Consider the following 18008-nt stretch of genomic DNA (forward strand, 5'->3'; position numbering starts at 1 on the left):
GTGGATTAAGTAGGTGTGTACAGAATATCGCCCAAAGGAATGCCCCTCTTCCCTTCTCAGGTGCTCAGGGCCAGTGCCAAGGGCAAACGGCATCCATCCCCTCCCAGGACAAGATGCTTCAGAACTGTGCTCCTCTTCCCCATGGCAGCCTGCACATTCCCCTGTTTCGTGCTCCATAGGAGAGAACAGAAGTGGTTAGATGGAGGGACAAGCAGTGCCCCTGCCTGCTTGCTCCGTGGCTTCACTGCCTGACAAACAGGCAGATGAGCACCATGCTGAGGAAGAGGAAGAAGAGGAGGTGCAGCTGGCAAAAATGGTGGTTAGAAAAGCTAGTGCTGGGAATGAAAGAGGCAGCTGTTCTTGGCCACCAGGGTGCCACGGACTCTTTGGATGATGAGGCCTGGGAAAGGAGTTCTGTGGTGGAGGAGGAAGAGCTATCTCAAGACCGCTGTCTCCACATGTTCAGGCAGACCCTGAGCACCAACAGGGTTAGGGAGTGCTGTGAAGGGACATGGAGGAGGAGCCGGGCCTGATCCTTGACCCCATGACCTGGCACTGGGAGAGAAGGGCTAGCCTGCTAGGGGGCCTGCAAAGATCTAGGAAGCTTGCCCTTCCCCAGAGGGGAGACTGAAAAGGAGGGCGCTCAAAAATAGGCTGCAGTCTGGGTTCATCAAACTACTCTGTGCATGGATGTACATTCAAAGTAAAGTGCTTTTTCCAAAGAATGGTCCGTTGTTTTGAAGAGAGGAGAGTAGTAAAAAGGCAGTTAAAACAAGGGAGGGAGCCATTGAGGGCATTTGCCTCATGGCCCTCAAAAATTAGAAGCCAACCCTGGTGGTGCTGGATGGAAACTCTGTGTAGCAGACTCCACTCCCCTGTGGAGACCTGTGCTGTACACTGCAGATACAACAATGTGAAGAGTTGTTATGCAACCGTTTTCACCAGCCTTCATACTAATGCTGCATGTTCTGGTCCTTGACTTGAGTCTGAGGAGGAAACCCGCAAGTTGGAGCTTTTGCAACACCACCAGGGAGTATCTCCTGCTTCATGGACCATGATGGGGTTGCCTCTGCCTTTATGTAGCATTCCAGATTATCTGTTGCACCTCTCACACACACCCCACACTCACTCATGTCCTGCTTGATCACAAATCCTTGAACTGACCAATCCAGGCCTTCCCAGTATGAGCCATCTCTCCACAGCTGCAATGTTCCCTCAGAAACTGGATCCCAAGCTCCATTAGGGAAACAGAGAGGAGTATATGTGCATTTTTCTTGCAAATGTTTTAAATATATGTTATCCCCTTTTAGTATCTTCTAGATGCCAATGCAGGAATAAATACAAATAAATAACCAATGGGTATAGAAAGCATTAAAGCATCCATTTCTCCTTTGAAAATGGCCCCATCCATCCATCCAGCTCAGTTTTGCAATGTGCATGAGTTCATTTTGGGAATCCCAGATTGCTTTCAGAACCTCCCGTTCTTCTCAGAGACCAAAGTCTCCTGTGCAACTGAGGAAAAGATTCTCAGGATATAGTAAATTGCGGTGGGGCCTCCTGAAGCCCAGCTCTTTACCTGCAGAAGAATGCCAGGGAAGGCACGGCACCATCCACCAATTTCTTTGGGAAGACTGTGAATTAGCCAGGGAAAGTATTGCCTTAAGGGGGAGCTGTTTGGAAGTGAAACTTAGTTGCTATACAGCAACTTATGATGCCCCTCCACAGAATCTGTTGGATGCGCAATATTTTTATGCAGTTAAGGAAACAAGATCAAATAATGTTGCTTCAGTTTATTTTTAAAAATAAGTAGGCAGCTCCACATTTGTCAGTTCCACATTTTTAAAAAAGCATGTCCTAGACATTTTTTTAATCTAGACGAAAAGCTTCAGAATGCATTTATAAGGCATAATTATCAATTCTGTGCGCTTTTGAAAAATTCGTAAGGATGTTGCAGATGTTTCTTTAGGCAGTTAAACACATTACGTAAATGTAAATATTGCAGCCAGAGAACAGTAAATATTTTATATTGTGCACTCACTTAGTACTTGTTTAATGCATCCAGAAATTGCATGAATGGCTTCTCTTTGAACTTAGGATTTTATATTGCTTTGGGAACTTGAATTATAAACACAGGCCAGAAGAGTCCATGGTGCAGATCTGGGGATGAACCCCAGCTCACTAGCATAGCAGGTGCATGCAGAGCCGAGAATTCCTCCCGTCGAAAACCTGGGGAGCACCTGCCTGCCATAGCAGACAATCCTCTCACCTGATGGTAAGGCAGGCTATTGTCCTCATTCACTTCTCCTGGTTACAGAGGTGCAGGGGTGAGAAACACCTGTAGCACTCCAGGTGTTGTTAGAGTACAGTTCCCATCTTTCCTGACCTAAGGATCTACCAAAGCAAGGAAATCTGGCTTGTTTGAGCTTGCTAGATTTCCCGCTCCATTTCTGGTCCAATGATCAGGCTTGGAGTTTTCTCATGAAAATCTATCTGTAAGATAGAGCACAATATGCACGCCTTTTTCAAACTTCAAATTAAAATTTTGTAAACAAGTCTGGAGAAGCACACGAGTTTAATGCAGTTAGCAATATTTGTGCAATAGTGCAAAGCCACATATTTTTGGCTTGCTGTTTTGCATGCATACATTTACACAAGCAAACAAAAAATACCCCATACAGTGTGGTTTGGTAAGATTTGTATCGGTAGTGTGAAGCCATGCATTCCTTGCAGTGTTAGGGCAAGATATAAATTTAATGTAATAATAATCAGCCACATCCTTTCAGGTGCCATTTCTGTACAAAAGAGCACCTAAGACCATGTGGCAGATGGCTACTTCCACAAATAGCACCATTCTCTTTAAAGTCACATGCTTTCCCAGGGCTGGTTTGCAAAAATTCTATCACAGATGAAGAAAGAAGCATGCGCATCATAGCCCATTCCACAGATGTAGCCCATGAGCTGGCCCAATTCATGCTGCAAGTCAGTGCCAGCTTGTGGGTGGCAGACAGGAATCCAGAGGTGGGGGACAAACTAAGGAAATCCAGTGGCTCCCCCCACCATTAAATTCTTTATCTATCTCTATTCTAACTGTTGGCCATGCTGGGTGGAGCTGATGGCAATGGAGACCAACAATATCTGAAGAACCACTGGTTCCCCATCCCCACATCTAATGAAAGGGGATGCCCCGCTACTGTTCCAAGCACTGTCTCAATGCTTCCTTTCATATTCCTGCATGGGTTAGTCGGGACCAGATCCAGCTTTGAGGAAATTCTGGAAGAGGTGAACTCCAAAGGCCCCATGAACTTCCCCTCACTCTTTGGTTACGCGCAGGGAGACAGGTTTGTGTCCCGTCCGTGCAGGAAATTGGGTGGCAGAGAAGGATCTGTCACATGGACTTACTCTGGGAAGCAGGTAGCAGCAGAGAAACAAAGGGATTGGGGCCACTCCTCCTACAATAACGCCTTCAAACTTGGTTGACTCAGATTATCCTTCAGAAGTGAAAGAAGTTGTGGGGTTGAAATTCACAACTGAAATGCCAAGGTCAGTGGACCCATAGATAAGCCAGGCAGTTGCTGAGAATCTGACTGGTTCTAGCTCTGCGGGAAAGTTCAATGACCAAGCAGGAGGGGCAGATTTAACATCACAGAGTGTCAGGTTAAGAGGGCAGATGGAGGAAGAAGTGTCAGACATTGCAGGGTCCACCTTGAAGGTGGAGGTAACAAATGTGCTGTGGAAGGGAGCAGAGGCATCTGGCTGGGAATGGACTTGGACTCACCGAACTGCATTTCCACCATGGCCAGTATTCTGTCTTTGCTGTGGATTTTGCTGTGTATTTGCCTTCTGCAAGCCTCTTCCTTAGTGCCACAAAGCCAGCCTAGTCAGTCAGCTTACCATGATAAAGGCTTCGCGTTAGCCTTGGTTCTGGTCTTTTTCGGAAGGAATGAGAGAAGGCCAGCAGGAACTGTACTGGCTCCTGCAATACCCTTAATTTTCTTTCTTTTTTTCCTTCCTTCCTTCCTTCGCAATCCTTTGGGCACTGGGAAGAGATAAGGGATGAGAGTAGTGCCATTTCTCTACTTGTACTTGTGGGCCACCAACATTTCAGCTCATTCAGAGTAATGCAGACTCCAACCTTTGTGAAAATTGCTATGCATTAGGTTATGCTGGGAATTTAAATGAAAAGAAGAATTGTTATTTTGCAATAAGCGGATTCTGTATGGGCAGTGATATTGAACAAGGCTGCAATCCATTCAAAGTGATCTACTCTTAAGCCCCAGTGTTAGTGAGGCTTGCTTGCTTGCTGTTTACAACATTTATATCCCAGCTCCAATTCCAAGCTCCTTGTGGTACATTCTGTCATTCCCAAATTACAGTTATTTGAATGCATACCCTATGGTAAAGTGTAAAATCATTTTAGTAGTTTCTTCTGTACTTAATTGTTTCTTTCAGACTTCTTGCACTTAGCACACTGATGCGAAGGCTTTGCAGCTGGTGTTGTTGTTGTTGTTGTTGATAGTGGTGTTCTTTCTTTACCTTGCAATGCCTTACAGGTTGATTTTTTTCCCCAACTGTATTTACAGAAAATGCAAACAAATTGGAAGAAAGCGCCAGGGGAATCTACATTCCTTGTCCAGAACATTTTAATGGCTTGTGCATGCATGGAAAATGCGAACAGTCTGCTAATATGCTGGAACCATCTTGCAGGTAACACATTCCCCAAACCAAGCAGGTGATGATAAACTGAACAGGCAGACTTGCTAATCCATGTTATCCTGATGCAGCAAGCAAAACAGTAATTGCTGAACGCCCAGCCATTCCTGATCTAAATTATGTACAGAAGCACGTAATGTATGTAGTGGAGCTGCATTAAATTATGCAGCAGCATTAATCTGTTTATAAAAGCATTCCTGCAGTGCCTGTCAATAGATTCCTAAAAAGGCAGCACAGGGCAGAGGCTTGCCCAGTGGGTATTATCTGTTGATCTCCTGCACACAAACAACAGCTACTGTCCCAGGAAATCCCACCATGAACAGAAGTCAAGAACTATGTCAACATCAATTTCTCCATGTGGCAAAATGGCTGAAGACAGGGGGATTGCATTAAGTGAGAAAAAGGTGAGAGGCAGAATAAGGTTAGAGTCCAGAAAGAAAAACTGAATTGTGACTAATGGAGTTTCAGCTCAGTATTTCATACAGCCAAATATTGGCAAGCTTGGACAGTAGCTGGCTAGTTGTACTAAGCCAGTGGCAGGCAGAAAGTACCTCTCCAGATGTTTTGGACTTCAACTCCTTGCATTCCTGACCATTAGCCATGCTGGCAGGGGCTTCTGGGAATTGAAGTCTCAAACATCTGGAGAGCTACCTTCTGCCAATCCCTGCACTAAGCTTCCAAAGAATAATTTGTAAGTCATGTTGAGCTCCTCTGGAAAAGTTCAGGTAATAAGGATGATGAATATAAATTAAATATATGAGATGCCTCTTGGATAGCTGATTTCCAGGGAAGTCTGGCCCTGTTGCACAAGCAAAAATCATAGTATGTGACATGTCCTTCAGACAGCTCCTTAGAACAGCAGTGGGAACCTGAAGTCTGGAGACCAAATCCAGCCCTCCAGGGGTCTCATTCTGGCCCTCCCGAGTTCTTTAGAAGACCATTTCCCCTTTCCAGTGCAACACTGGCCCTCTATAATATTGCTGTGTTTATCTGAACAGCTGAAGAAGGGAGAATGCAGACTGAAGGGACTGCAGGATGTGTGGCCTCTTCCTAGTCAAGATACTATCTTCCTACAGCCAATAAACATCTTTGTTTATTGTCCACACCCTGATGGAGAATTTCCTGAAGAAGAATTTGTTAATGTTGAAATGCTTGTGCACAATGCACCCAAAGAAAGTCTGGCAAAAAGAAGAAAAAGACCACCACTCCATGTGTTTGTAGAAACCTCTCCCCAAAGGGCTGCCTTCTTTCTCTCCACCCCCAATCGTTTTAATTAAATTTTATCTGCTTCATCTTTATCTAGTGTCTTTTAACTTGTTCTGTTTTGGCAGCCCATCCTGCAAATGGCTTGAAGGGTGGGGTATGAAGCCCTGCAACATACAAAGAAATACTATTTAATATCAACTTCAGAAGGATGACCATGGTTTAGAATGGACTGACCCTCTTCAAGAAGCCTTTTCCCATGGGGTTTTGGTTTTGATTTGTAGGCAACCCTTGTGAAAGAACAAAAGAGCAGTCCCCTCATACCTCAAAGGTCACTGAGGTGCAAGCGGGACATCTGGATAGCCAGCAGGTCATGCAGAGGGCATTCTGGCCTGGCCCTCTGGCCTGGCAGCATCGCCCTTTCTCTCTTGGGCAAAGCAAGAATGAGTGTGGCAGCCAAAGGAGTAAACACATCCCTGTTTTCCCCGCTCCAGGTGTGATGCAGGCTACACTGGGCAACACTGTGAAAAGAAGGACTACAGCGTGTTATATGTGGTTCCAGGCCCTGTACGATTTCAGTACGTCTTAATAGCAGCAGTGATTGGAACTATCCAGATTGCTATTATCTGCGTTGTCGTCCTCTGCATTACAAGGTTAGTAGCAGTTGCAGTTGTCGTGGAACTGCCAGAATTCATCCCAGGAAAGGCAGAAGCCTCCTCCCTGGTTTGGATCTGGAGGTCCTTACAAAATAAAGTATTTGCCACACAAAAATACTAACAGGAAGCTTTATTATCTTGCATGGAAGAGGTGAATACCAAGAAGCAGTGACAGCAAAGATTGATGCAATCAAAAGCACTTCCTGCACTTTTGGAACACCTTCTTTAACCAGATTGGTTAACAATTTAACTACAGCTGTGAATTACTTCTTTTACTTATTTTGGGTGACAAAAAGTATTTAACTTCTTGGTTTGGAATATCTACATTGCTGATTTGCAAAATAAGGAAAGTGAAATTTCTTGACACACATCTCATGGTTATAAACAAGCACACTGCAAAACTCTCTTCTTACCTAAGCTTCACAGCAAGTGTGCATGTTCCTTAACACTCCCTCTGTTGAAACTCGAATTCTGTTGTTAGATGTTTCCTTGACACAGTCTGCCTTTGGAGGCAGAGGGACAATGTTCTTACCTAGAGTGGACTTCCCCAGCCTTGTGCCTTAAAGACATGTTTGGACTACAACACCCAGAATTCCCAGTCAATGACCCTGCTGGATGGGAATTCTGGGAGTTGCAGTCCAAATGTCTTTGAAGGCTGCCCTAGGTTGAGCTCTGTTTGTGTGGGTAAACAACCACCCCAAAAGCCTGGCCAGCATTCCATGGCAGCACCCTAGAAGATTGCTCCAGTGTCTTCAACAGTACGATGGAGATCTGGAAATTGCATCCCAGTGGTAGAAAGTTGGAGCTGGTGCTTTAGATATATTTGCTTGAAGAGAGAGAACCAATTCTCCTGCATAAGTGTGGTTTGCAAATTGCCACTATTTGAATGGTGAGCAAAAGTGTAGAAAGTCAGCATATTCACAGTCCCCAAAGGAAGGCTACAGGTGCAATTTCCATCTAAGTCTCCCGGCTTCTCCCTCTAAAAGCATCCAGAGTCAACTGTCCAAACTGTCAATAGTCAAACAAGCTTGAACTGGGTTGAAGGAGCCAGTGGCTAGGCTGCATATAAGATAGTCTTGCACATTGGCATTTAGCAATATACACCCTTCAGTTCCTGGTGGAAAAGTTCCACATTTTCTCCAGCCTCACAACTCTTTATGCTTTTCGTTCAAACATCACAAGATGACTCAGCCTTCTAGGAAATCACGTGCACTAAAAATATATCCCTTTCCAAAAATGGTGAGGGCGCAGGAATGGGGGAAATGGAATCACATTCCTATGGAAAGTTTAAAAAAAAAACAATGATATATCTAAGCATCCACATCTTGCTCTGCATGGAAGACAGGCGTGACATTCAGGCCAGAAGAAGGTACAAAATAATTCATAAACCCTTTCCTGGCCTAAAGGTATAATAGAAAAATGTCTGCTGCAGCTTGGAGATGCTTCTCAACCAGGCTGAGTTCATCAGCCCTACCCTCAAGAGGAGATCCTCCCCTGCAAAGAAGCAATGCATTATATTAAAGTGGGTTTCAGGGAACATGGAGATAATTCAAACAGCCAAAGCTACAGTGTACATAAAAAGACGGAGATGGGAAAGTAACCGCTCCACAGGAAAAGAGCACTACATCATGTTGTTCAAGCAATCTTCCAACTGACTCTGGTTTGTCAGCTTCGGGACATAAACATGCAGTTTATGTGCCATTTGTGAATAGAGAAAATGGTATGGCTTCACATGGATCCTGTCTATTCAGGGGAGCAGAATTAAAGGTGCCAAAACCTGCGGGGTGGGAGCAGCATGGTGTCTGTAGGCATCCTCCTGATGCTGGGAGGTTTTTTAACAACTGAACTGGGAGGTGGCATGCCACAAAAGGAAGCCCCAGCCTCCTGCACAACTTTCATGACCACGAATGGCTCTGGGGCCCACCTCCTTGGAAATGACAGGTGCCTTCGGCCGAGCATTTCATTTTCAAGTGTGTCCACCGAGCACCTCACAGGGAAAGAGTGGAAGGGAAAATGTGGAGAAGGGGAGGCAGAGAGCCTTCTGAAGAGAGCCAGAGCAATGGCGTGGAGAGTAAGGGGGGGGGGGCGTCTTGCTTCTGCTGTCTCTCTGCGCACATATAGGAATATACTGGCCAGGTCAGTATGCACTTCTTGAAGGATCACTGCCAATATGATAAAGCAATAGTTACCGCATATCCCTGACTACTGCAGAAGTTGTAATCATACGCGATTTGTCTGAGTCATCCGACAGAGACCATATCTTCTTGCAGCCACCTCTACTCACCTCCACTGCTTCTAATCAAGCTCCTAAGAAATCTTTCACTGTGCACCTAATTTAATGAAGAATATATAATCTCACCTTTAATTCACTCAAGTCAGCTCTTGTTATGGTATATGTTGCATTATGCTAACAATATTCTGTACCAGGATAGGCTTCCCTTTTGGGCCATGGATATGTGCGGCACTTAAGAAACTGCCTGGAGCACCGGCACAAAATGTCTGCTGTTGTAGCAAAGGACTAGTAACCCACCCAAAAGGCTGAGCACAAGGAGGAGGTGGAGCCTGGGGTCCAACACACAGATTCAACCCCTTGGAAGCCACACTCCCCATCACCAGCAGAAAACCCAGCTGCCAGGAAGATAAGGGTTTAAAAAGGAGGAAAGAGCAGGGTACGTGGGTGGGCGCAAGGAAAGGAGCCCAGGCACATCGGAGTCCAAGGCCACAACATGGCCTACTCCTGCTCTATCCAAATTCATCCTTTACTTTCTTTTTGCCAACAGAGGTCACTGTCTGAACTAGATCTTTCCTGTTTCTCTGCCTGAACCTTTTAAACTCAGCAGAACCTTGAAAGGGACTGCTGCCATAGCTCAAGCACAGCTGTACATGTGCAGAAGAGACCACAGCTCAGAGAAGGGCCTGTGGTGAGCCCTTCAGGGATGCTGGCCCTGACCAGATTAAATTTGTGTTGAATGCATCTTCTTAGTCCTAGTCTGCCTGCTGAACGCTCACTTCTGAAAGCGTGATCTGTAAATCGGATCCATGTATCCAGACTGCTGTTGTCCTTTTACGGCCACTTGTGGTTGGACTCAGCCACTTATTTTCCACGTGACCATTGCATTTCCTGCTCCACAGAACTGCCACAAAAGGGGCAGGATGGTTTGGAGATTTCCTATTGAGCTAACAGTCCCTTCACAATGGAACATGGAAGGAAAGTTTCCATCAAGTAGTTCTGCTTCACAGGTGATTCACTGACAGATTAATCCTTATGGGATTGTACGTGTGTATGAGTCTGTGTACACAAGTGCACATGAGTGTGTGAGGAGGGAGTGTGTAATTCTGTGCTGGGTGTATTGTCACTTTCAAATCGCTGCTGGCTCTTGCAGCTATGGCAGAAGACGGAAAGCAGATTCCTTTCCCTTTTCGCTCATTCTCTGCTCGTTTTTCTTTTCTGTACTGGTCAATAGGAAGAAATGTGCTTTGCCAGCTCCAAAGTTAGCACAGTCTAGAGCCTGTTGCATGCTGGTCAGAGAACAATGTAGCTTAGGATCTTATCACAGAATCATAGAATAGTAGAGTTGGAAGGGGCCAAGAAGGCCATTGGGACCAACCCCCTGCTGTTGCAGGACACCAAGTTACACCATCCCACTCAGACGGCTGTCCAGTTTCTTCTTGAATGTCTCCAGTGTGGGAGAGCCCACCACCTCTCTGGGCAGCTGGTTCCATTGTTGTACTGCTCGGACAGTGAGGAAGCTTTTCCTGATGTCCAGCCTGAATCGGGTTGTCACAGCTTGAATTGCTTGTTCCATGTCCTACATGCTAGCATTCGCAGTCTTGTGGATCTGCAGTCTTGAGCATCCCCGCTCCAAGGGTCAGCATCTCTGGAGCATCTCAGATAGACACACCAGAGCTTTCCACTGCCACAAGGAGACCTCCACCCACACAGGTCTCTCTCTGTCTTTGGAGCTTCCTCTCTACCCATGGAAAAGGAGTTCTGCAGAACCCAGCGGCACTTCTGCCTCCCTCCTGGAAGACTAGGATTGCTTTTCTAGGAATACTGAAAAATACACAACCGGTTTTTTTATTGTAATCTGAATGTTAGAAGTTTCATTTTTAAAAAGGAGGCAGAGGAGGAGAAAACCTGTTGATATACATTTACTCAGAATTTCTAAAGAACCTAATTTCCTAGAAGACTTTTGAACTGGCATATGTTTTTCTAGGATAGCAGCAGAGCATATATGCTTCTAGGGTTAGTTACTGGGGAAATCCAGGGTAGGGATCGGGTTAGCAAAATGAAGGTGCTTCTGAGGCCCAGAAGGTGCTTAGAAGGGGCAGACAGAACTAGTTGGGCAGAAAAATCTCAGGAAAGGGAGGGTTTCAGAAACTGGAGAGCTGCATGGAGAATTATACCAAATTTTAGAGTGACAGGGTAAATCCAGGTTAGGGTTAGCAAAATGATGGGGCTTCTGATGCTTCCAAGGCCTGGAACGTGCTTAGAAGGGGCAGAAAAATCCCCAGAAAGTGAGGATTTTAGAAATCAGAGTGGTACATGGGGAATTGATTGATTATCATAATCATAATTATTGATCATAATCATTATTGATTATCATAACCAATTTCTAAATTGCCCATTAAAATGATACTTTCTTATTGCTAATTATGATTATTGCAAAGCATGTAAAGCTAGTGTGGTGTCACGGTTAAGAGCATGGCTCTGGGACTCAAAGGGCTGTCATTGTGTGAATAAGATTGTAAGCTGTTTTGAGTTCATTGAGGGGAAAGCAGGGTATAAATCTAATAAATAAATGTGATGTGCTTCAAAGTACATGTGGATGAAATGCAAAAGATTCTGAGTCTCTCAAGGAATAATATGATTGTTGAATATTCCTAGCCAGGGCATGGGGAAGTCTTTCCTCCCAGGCTGATGTGGCACCCCTAGCCATGTCTACTCAAAAGCAAGTTTTCAATGGAAGTTGCCTCCAATAAGCTTGTATAGGATTATAGCCTTACTGGGTGGGCATCTAAGTGGATTCCCCTTTTCCATAATCTCACTACTTAGCCCTGTTGTGTTTACTCAGAATTCAGTGGGCCTTATGCCCAGGTATGTTGGTACAGGATTGCAGATCCTGAGGAGCTCATACTTTAGCAGTTTCATTGTTTCCGACTGTCCATCATAAGAAGAGCCCTGCTGGAAGGCCAAGGTCCCAGCTAGTCTAGCATCCTGTTTCTAGCAGTGGCCAGGTAAAGGCTTCCGGGGAGCTCACAAGTCAGATTTTAAAATAACCACTTTCCCCAAACTCATTGTTCATCCCCAGCACCTGGGATTCAGAGTCAGACCTGCCTCTGTGCCTGAAAGTGGTTAACTGCAGAACATGTTCTCCTCCATGAGTATTTAGACCAGACCTGCAGACATTTTGGACTACACCTTCCATCAGCACTGTGCAATATGACCAAACTACCTGGAAAGCATCAGACTGAAGATCCCTGTGGCACAGTCCTTGCTCTCAAGGATACCTGGGTTCCGGATACCATCAATAAGCTGTCCTTTCCTATTTGCTTCTAAGGAAGGTATTTATACAGAGCAGAAGAGCAAGCAAAAAGTCACACTGTCTGCATTGCACACAAAATGGATTGATTTAAATCTAACTGATTTAAATCATCAAGGAAAAGGTCCAATTGAAAGAACTGTTTTTAGCCAAGTTACCTATTTTGAATGTGTTTCCTGAAAAAGAATATATGTTTACTGATTGGGAGAACAATTAAAATTCATTGGTTTTAAAGCACTCAGAAACTTGATACGACCTTGCAACATAGATCCAAAATCATTCATCATGCAGCCACATTCCTGTGGTATCGCAGAATTATATCTACTAATAGACAGGAGTGATTTCTTATATTTTTTTAAAAAAAATACTATTCAGAGTAATGGTAAGTGTACAGTATTTTTCATATACTTTATTTAGTTAGTTATTAAATTTATATCCTGCTCTTTTCTTTTGAACTCAAAGCACCTTAGATCATTCTCCATCTCCTGTTCTCAATCTTATCCCCACAACAACCCTGTGAAGAAGGCTGGGCTGAGAGTCCCTGACTGGCCCAGAGTCACCCAGGTGGCTCCATAGCTGAGCAAGGACTAGAACCCGGATCGCCTGAGTCCCAGCCCAGCACTCTTAACCCCTACACCACACTAGCTTTGTACATGTAGCTTGATACATTATTGGAAAACTGTCGAAAGATGGCAAGCCACAGAACTTTGCTTCCATTGATGGTATTCTCTGTACGCATGCAAGGATGCTAAGTAAGAAGAATTACTTGAAAGCCAACAGAGCTGACTGGAGCTGGCTATTCAGAAGTAAGCCCCATTGAATTTCTTCCAGATATGTGTATACAGAATTGCCATGAAAGGAAGTCCCATTGAACGAGAGATTTATCTCTGACTAAGCATACACAGACTTAAGCCGTACGTGTCCAGAACTGTCCAAAAGTAATAGTCATCATTAGGCAAATACGTTTCATAAGATGAAAAATAAATATCCAGACTGTTTAGACAGTGTGATTGTAAATATGCATGATTTGAGAATCTGAGATGCTGCAAAATCCAGGCAATTGCTGAGCATAAAGCAGGGATGCAGACAAGACTTCTGTGGAAAGAGGAGGTGCTCCTTGGGATCGCTCCTTGGGATCGCGAGTACCTGTTTCCAGGAGGGACCCATAATAATCAGTACAGTGCAATTATCTTATTTACACAGTAAATGTAATCTATAATGGAAACACACCTATTGTGTCATTTCAAATATTTAACCTCTTCATTCAGAGATTATCCCACATTTGATGCTCTTAAAAGGGTTCTCTTTCCGTTTCTCAATTCCTAGTTTCCTTGGGGTTTACTGCGGCTTTATGATTTGTATCATTGCCTTGGTTGATTATTGCTACAACTTCTGTTGCAGTTACTTTGTTTGTTTTGTTGCTGTTTAGCTATTTTGTTGGGAGGTTTTAGCATTTTTGATGTAATGTCATTGTTTAAATGGGTCTGGATCCCAAACCTGCCTCACAGCAGTTGAAATGGCTTCTTCCATGCATGGAAAGCATCTGATCCAATGGAAGAATTTCTCCGACAGAGCGCAGGTGGTGCTGGCAAACCATTGCAATTCCTGCCTCCTACTGAGGTCCCCTATCCCCTGGGGGGGGGGACCCTCTCCAGGGGCCTAGGGGGGACCCTCTCGGTCAGTGCAAAAAGCAGTGCCGGGGACCGCAGGGGTGGGGGAGGATGAAGAAACTGGGCCCATGGCCATCATCTCAAGCTGCTTTGTAAATGTGTGCGTAGAACAGCAGGGTATGCATCTTTAAAATACTTTACAAAAAGACTAGGTTTACTTTTAGTGAATAATCTTGACAGCCAGCCAGCATGGATATTTCATAAAGCGACCGTCCATCGCCCTGTTGGCTGAGGATGATGGGAGTTGTAGTCCAATGGGTTTGGAGAGCGCCAGGTTGAGAAGGCTCTGTGTGTGAGGGAGGGAGGGAGCCTGAGAGAGGCAGTACCAGTGTGACTTTAGGAAGTAATCGTTTCTCCTAGCAGTGTGCTGTCATTCATTGTTCCTTCACCGGTAATAAAATGCAGTGGTCTGGATCCAAAGGTGCCCCTGCCCTGGAAGGCACTCGGCTCTCCACAAGGAAGGAGCTCTGGTTTTTGTCAGTTCCCACACCTTGCTGCAGCCTCCTGTGCCACGGCCAGTTATGGGGGGGTCCCCATCCCTCTGGAAGGGAGTTTGCACTGGCAGCCGCAGAGGAAAGAGAAGGGGCGGGGGGAGTCTCCTCACAGGCTTATAATCTGAGACAGTGTGATGTTTTAAAATGATGCATCTGTGTGTTTAAATAGCATGCTTATATTACCTTGTTCTGCTTAAATACCCCCGTGCACTTGTTCAATTAAGAGAATACCAATGGGCTGTGACTCGTGTTTCAAACCAGCGCAAGAGTAAACAAGGAGAATCCATCTGCACGGTTAACAAACATTGGTGTGCTTTTATATCCGTGCTGCATTTATGCTTCCATAAACACTCAGTGTATTTCGAAGTGGGTCGATGAGGAAAAAAGCAGCGATTATCTTCTCCTTTATTCATGCTTTCCCAGCTGGAAGGAGATTTGGGGAAATATTTTGAACATCCCCCATGGTTTCCTGTACATTCCTTTCTTGCAGTCATATCGCTTATTTAAACCAGGACATGGAAATAACCTTCTCTGCATGCAAGCTGTGTCCTGGGGGAACTGGCTTGACGTTTGCAGGCTCCTGGATGAAAATCAGGTCCCAGGAGTGCACCGACCGGGGTTGCTGCTCTTCACCAGGTTCTGCAGCCGTGCAGCCAGGGAATGATGAACTGCAGAGACCGCCATGGCTGCCAGCTGCCCTTCAGTGGCCTGCAGTCCTTGTGCTACCTCCACTGTCGTTCAGCAAAGCAAATTTCATGCTCTTTTTCCCTTTGCTCTCCTCTACTGCTTTTAGGAAATGTCCCAGGAGCAACAGAATTCACAGGCAGAAGCAAAACACAGGGCACTACAGTTCAGACAACACAACAAGAGCATCGACCAGGTTAATTTAAAAGAGCGCATGTTTCCACAATGGCAAAAGTAAACTGCAGAGAGCTTGGACTTACAAAAATACAGTATTATAGACAAAAGATCTACACATGTTGCCTTGCATTTGTGGTAATCTACACCAATGAGAAAAAAAAACATGTACTACAGCTATATTTGATTATGTATGGATATATTTGAAATAGTATACATTGTCTTGATGTTTTTTCTGTAATGTAAATAAACTATTTATATCACACAATATAGTTTTTCTTTTTCATGTATTTGTTATATATAATAAATACTCAGTGATGAGAAAAAATTTTTTGCTTGCTTAAATTTGCTGTACCGTACAACCATGTTCTCATCTGACAAGATAAAGACTTAAGTGGTGCAAACCAAAGCCATGCAAACATCCACATGCTGTTGGAACAATGGCTGCATTGCAAAACGGGGTCAGGCTGTCTGAATTGCTCAGAAGAGGGGGGGCTTTAAGCTGCTTATCTGTTCAGGATTGCAGCTGATACAAAGAGACGCCACCACAGCCATTGCCCTCTTTGCATCTGCCACCTTGGTCATCCTGAGCCAGTCGCTTTCATCCACCTCTCCTTTACAGGTCCACCACCTTGATGGCCTTGATGCTGTCCATAATTTGCCAACGGAAGCATCTGGGTCACGGCCCAGTGGTGGAGCACACGCTTCCCATGCAGAGGGTTCCTGCATCCGTCCTGGCATTGAAAGCACAGGGCTGCAAGTGCTTGGGAGCCTAGAGATCCACAGCCAGGCACCATAAAGTATGCTTGTATGTGCGTAGGTATTTCTCCCACTGAGGAACTCACAATGCCCAGGTGGTCTCCCCTCCAAGCTCTGGCCAGCCCAGACCTGCTTGGCTTCAACATGGCGGATGTCTTCAGACCATACTCTGGGCCTTTCAGAGTACAAACTAGTCTTCCAGCGATGAGTGCTTTCCAGGCATTTTGGACTTCAGCTCCAGGCAACATAGCGAATGGTCAGGAATGTTTTGAGTGAATGGCCAGAACATCTGGAGAACATCCAGCTGTAGGCTCTGGCATAGACAAGCCTGAGCAAACTGGCCCAGCAGTTCATCTCTGGATAAGGAGTCTATGACACCCTGAAGGAATGTTTGCAGTGACCGGACTGTGGCGTAAGGCCACCTATAGTGCCCACTCATGGTGGCAACTCAGAGTCATTTCAGATACTTACTCAGTCCATTCTTCATGAATGCCTCTCTGTTCCTTAAATTCTGTGGGCCCATAAGCAAGATCCCCATGACATTTTTTATTTATTTTTATTAGTTTTATATCCCCTTTTTCATACAATGATCTCAGATCAGCTTACATCCCTCTCCTCCTGCTGCTTTCAAGCTTAGCCTCACAGCAACAACCCTGTGAGGTACATTCGGCTGAGAGTCTGTGACTGGCCCAAACTCACCCAGCTGGCTCCATGGCTGAGCGGGGACTAGAACCTGGATCACTTCAGTCTCATGCGTTTAACCACTGCACCACACTGAAATGGGATTGGCATGGCTGTGAGGCTCCCAGCCAGCATAAGGTAAATGGGACAAAGCTAGATCTTATGCTAGATGCAATTAAGTAAAATTTGTGTTTCAGTTTTTTGTTTTAACTGGTAGGTGGTTTGGAGTGCAAACAGAATACTGGGCTTCAGAATATGTGAAAGATCCAGCTCTTTGAGCAAAACTAAATCTTTCAGGCTATAAGACCAGTTCCCACCTTTCTCCTCCTGGCATAATTTCCATAATGTAACACTGTAGAGCAAGGGTGGGGAACCTTTTTCAGCTTGGAGGCCAATTTCCAATTTGGGAATGGCCTCAGGGGCCATTCACCAGCAGTGGGTGGAGCTAAAAGGGTCAAGGAAAGATGCAATGCATATTAATGCGGATGTTCTCCAACCAAGCATGCAAAATACAGCTCAATATTATGCATATCTACTCAAGAGTATGATCCAGTGCAGCAGCTCCCACACCTGCAAAAGCATGTCTCGATTTGTGTGCAGGTATGAAGTTACTTTGCTTTTAAATGCCCTACTGCCTATGATCAGCTTAGAAAGGAGATGAGTAAGGGGAGGTAGGACAGAGGTGTTTAAAATAATGCATGGTGTGAAGAAAGTAGAGAGGGAAACTTTTTCTCCCTCTCCCATGATGCTTGAACTGGGGTCATCTAATGAAGCTGATTGTTGGGAGGTTTAGGACAGATAAAAGTAGGTGCTTCTCCATACAGGAGACAGTTAAACAATGGAACTCATGGTCACAGGAAGTGGTGATGGCCACCAATCAGGAAGGCTTTAAAAGGGGATTGGACAAATGCATGGAAGGGGAGGCTCTCTGTGGCTACTAGCCTTGCTGGCTATGGCTGCCTCCTTCACCAGAGGCAGCATGCCTGCATACACCAGTTGCTGACCAGCTTGGGCAGGAGGAGAACTTGCACCCATCCTACTCGAGGGATCCTGTGGGCAGCTGGCTTGCCACTGTGTGCACAGAGTGCTGGACTGAATGGACCTTTGGTCAGATCCGACATGGCTTTTTAATGTTCTTACGTCTTTAGGATCAGTGATTAGAAATAATAGCAGAAGAAGCTTGTGAGCCAGATGTGCAACCCATGACCACAAATGGTTCATGGGCTGGAGTTTCCCCATCCTTGCTATGTGGGTACCACATGTTGGGCTCATCCTGCGAAGGAGTTGAGTGAAGTGAGCATCTCCAATTGGTACCATAAAAAGAGAGAGAGGAAAGTAAGCACTAGGCTCTGAATAACATGCCCAGATTCGCTCAAGCATTCACCCTTCTTTGTGGGTGGGAGGGGGGGAGAATGTCAAGTCTGATTTAGGCAG

General features: G+C 45.1%; 1 protein-coding gene across 1 annotated transcript in view; it reads left to right on the forward strand.

The window, feature by feature from the left end:
• TMEFF2 (transmembrane protein with EGF like and two follistatin like domains 2) overlaps positions 1-15296 on the forward strand; it is a 241161-nt gene extending 225865 nt beyond the window's left edge. The window contains exons 8-10 of the mRNA XM_044432148.1: positions 4581-4704; positions 6408-6566; positions 15070-15296. Of these exons, the coding sequence (XP_044288083.1) occupies positions 4581-4704; positions 6408-6566; positions 15070-15166 (380 nt within the window). The 3' untranslated portion in view covers positions 15167-15296. The remainder of the gene's footprint in view (positions 1-4580; positions 4705-6407; positions 6567-15069) is intronic.
• Positions 15297-18008: the final 2712 nt, after the last annotated feature.

The sequence above is a fragment of the Varanus komodoensis genome, unplaced genomic scaffold, assembly GCF_004798865.1.
Source record: "Varanus komodoensis strain SLA01 unplaced genomic scaffold, ASM479886v1 scaffold23, whole genome shotgun sequence".
NCBI lineage: Eukaryota > Metazoa > Chordata > Lepidosauria > Squamata > Varanidae > Varanus > Varanus komodoensis.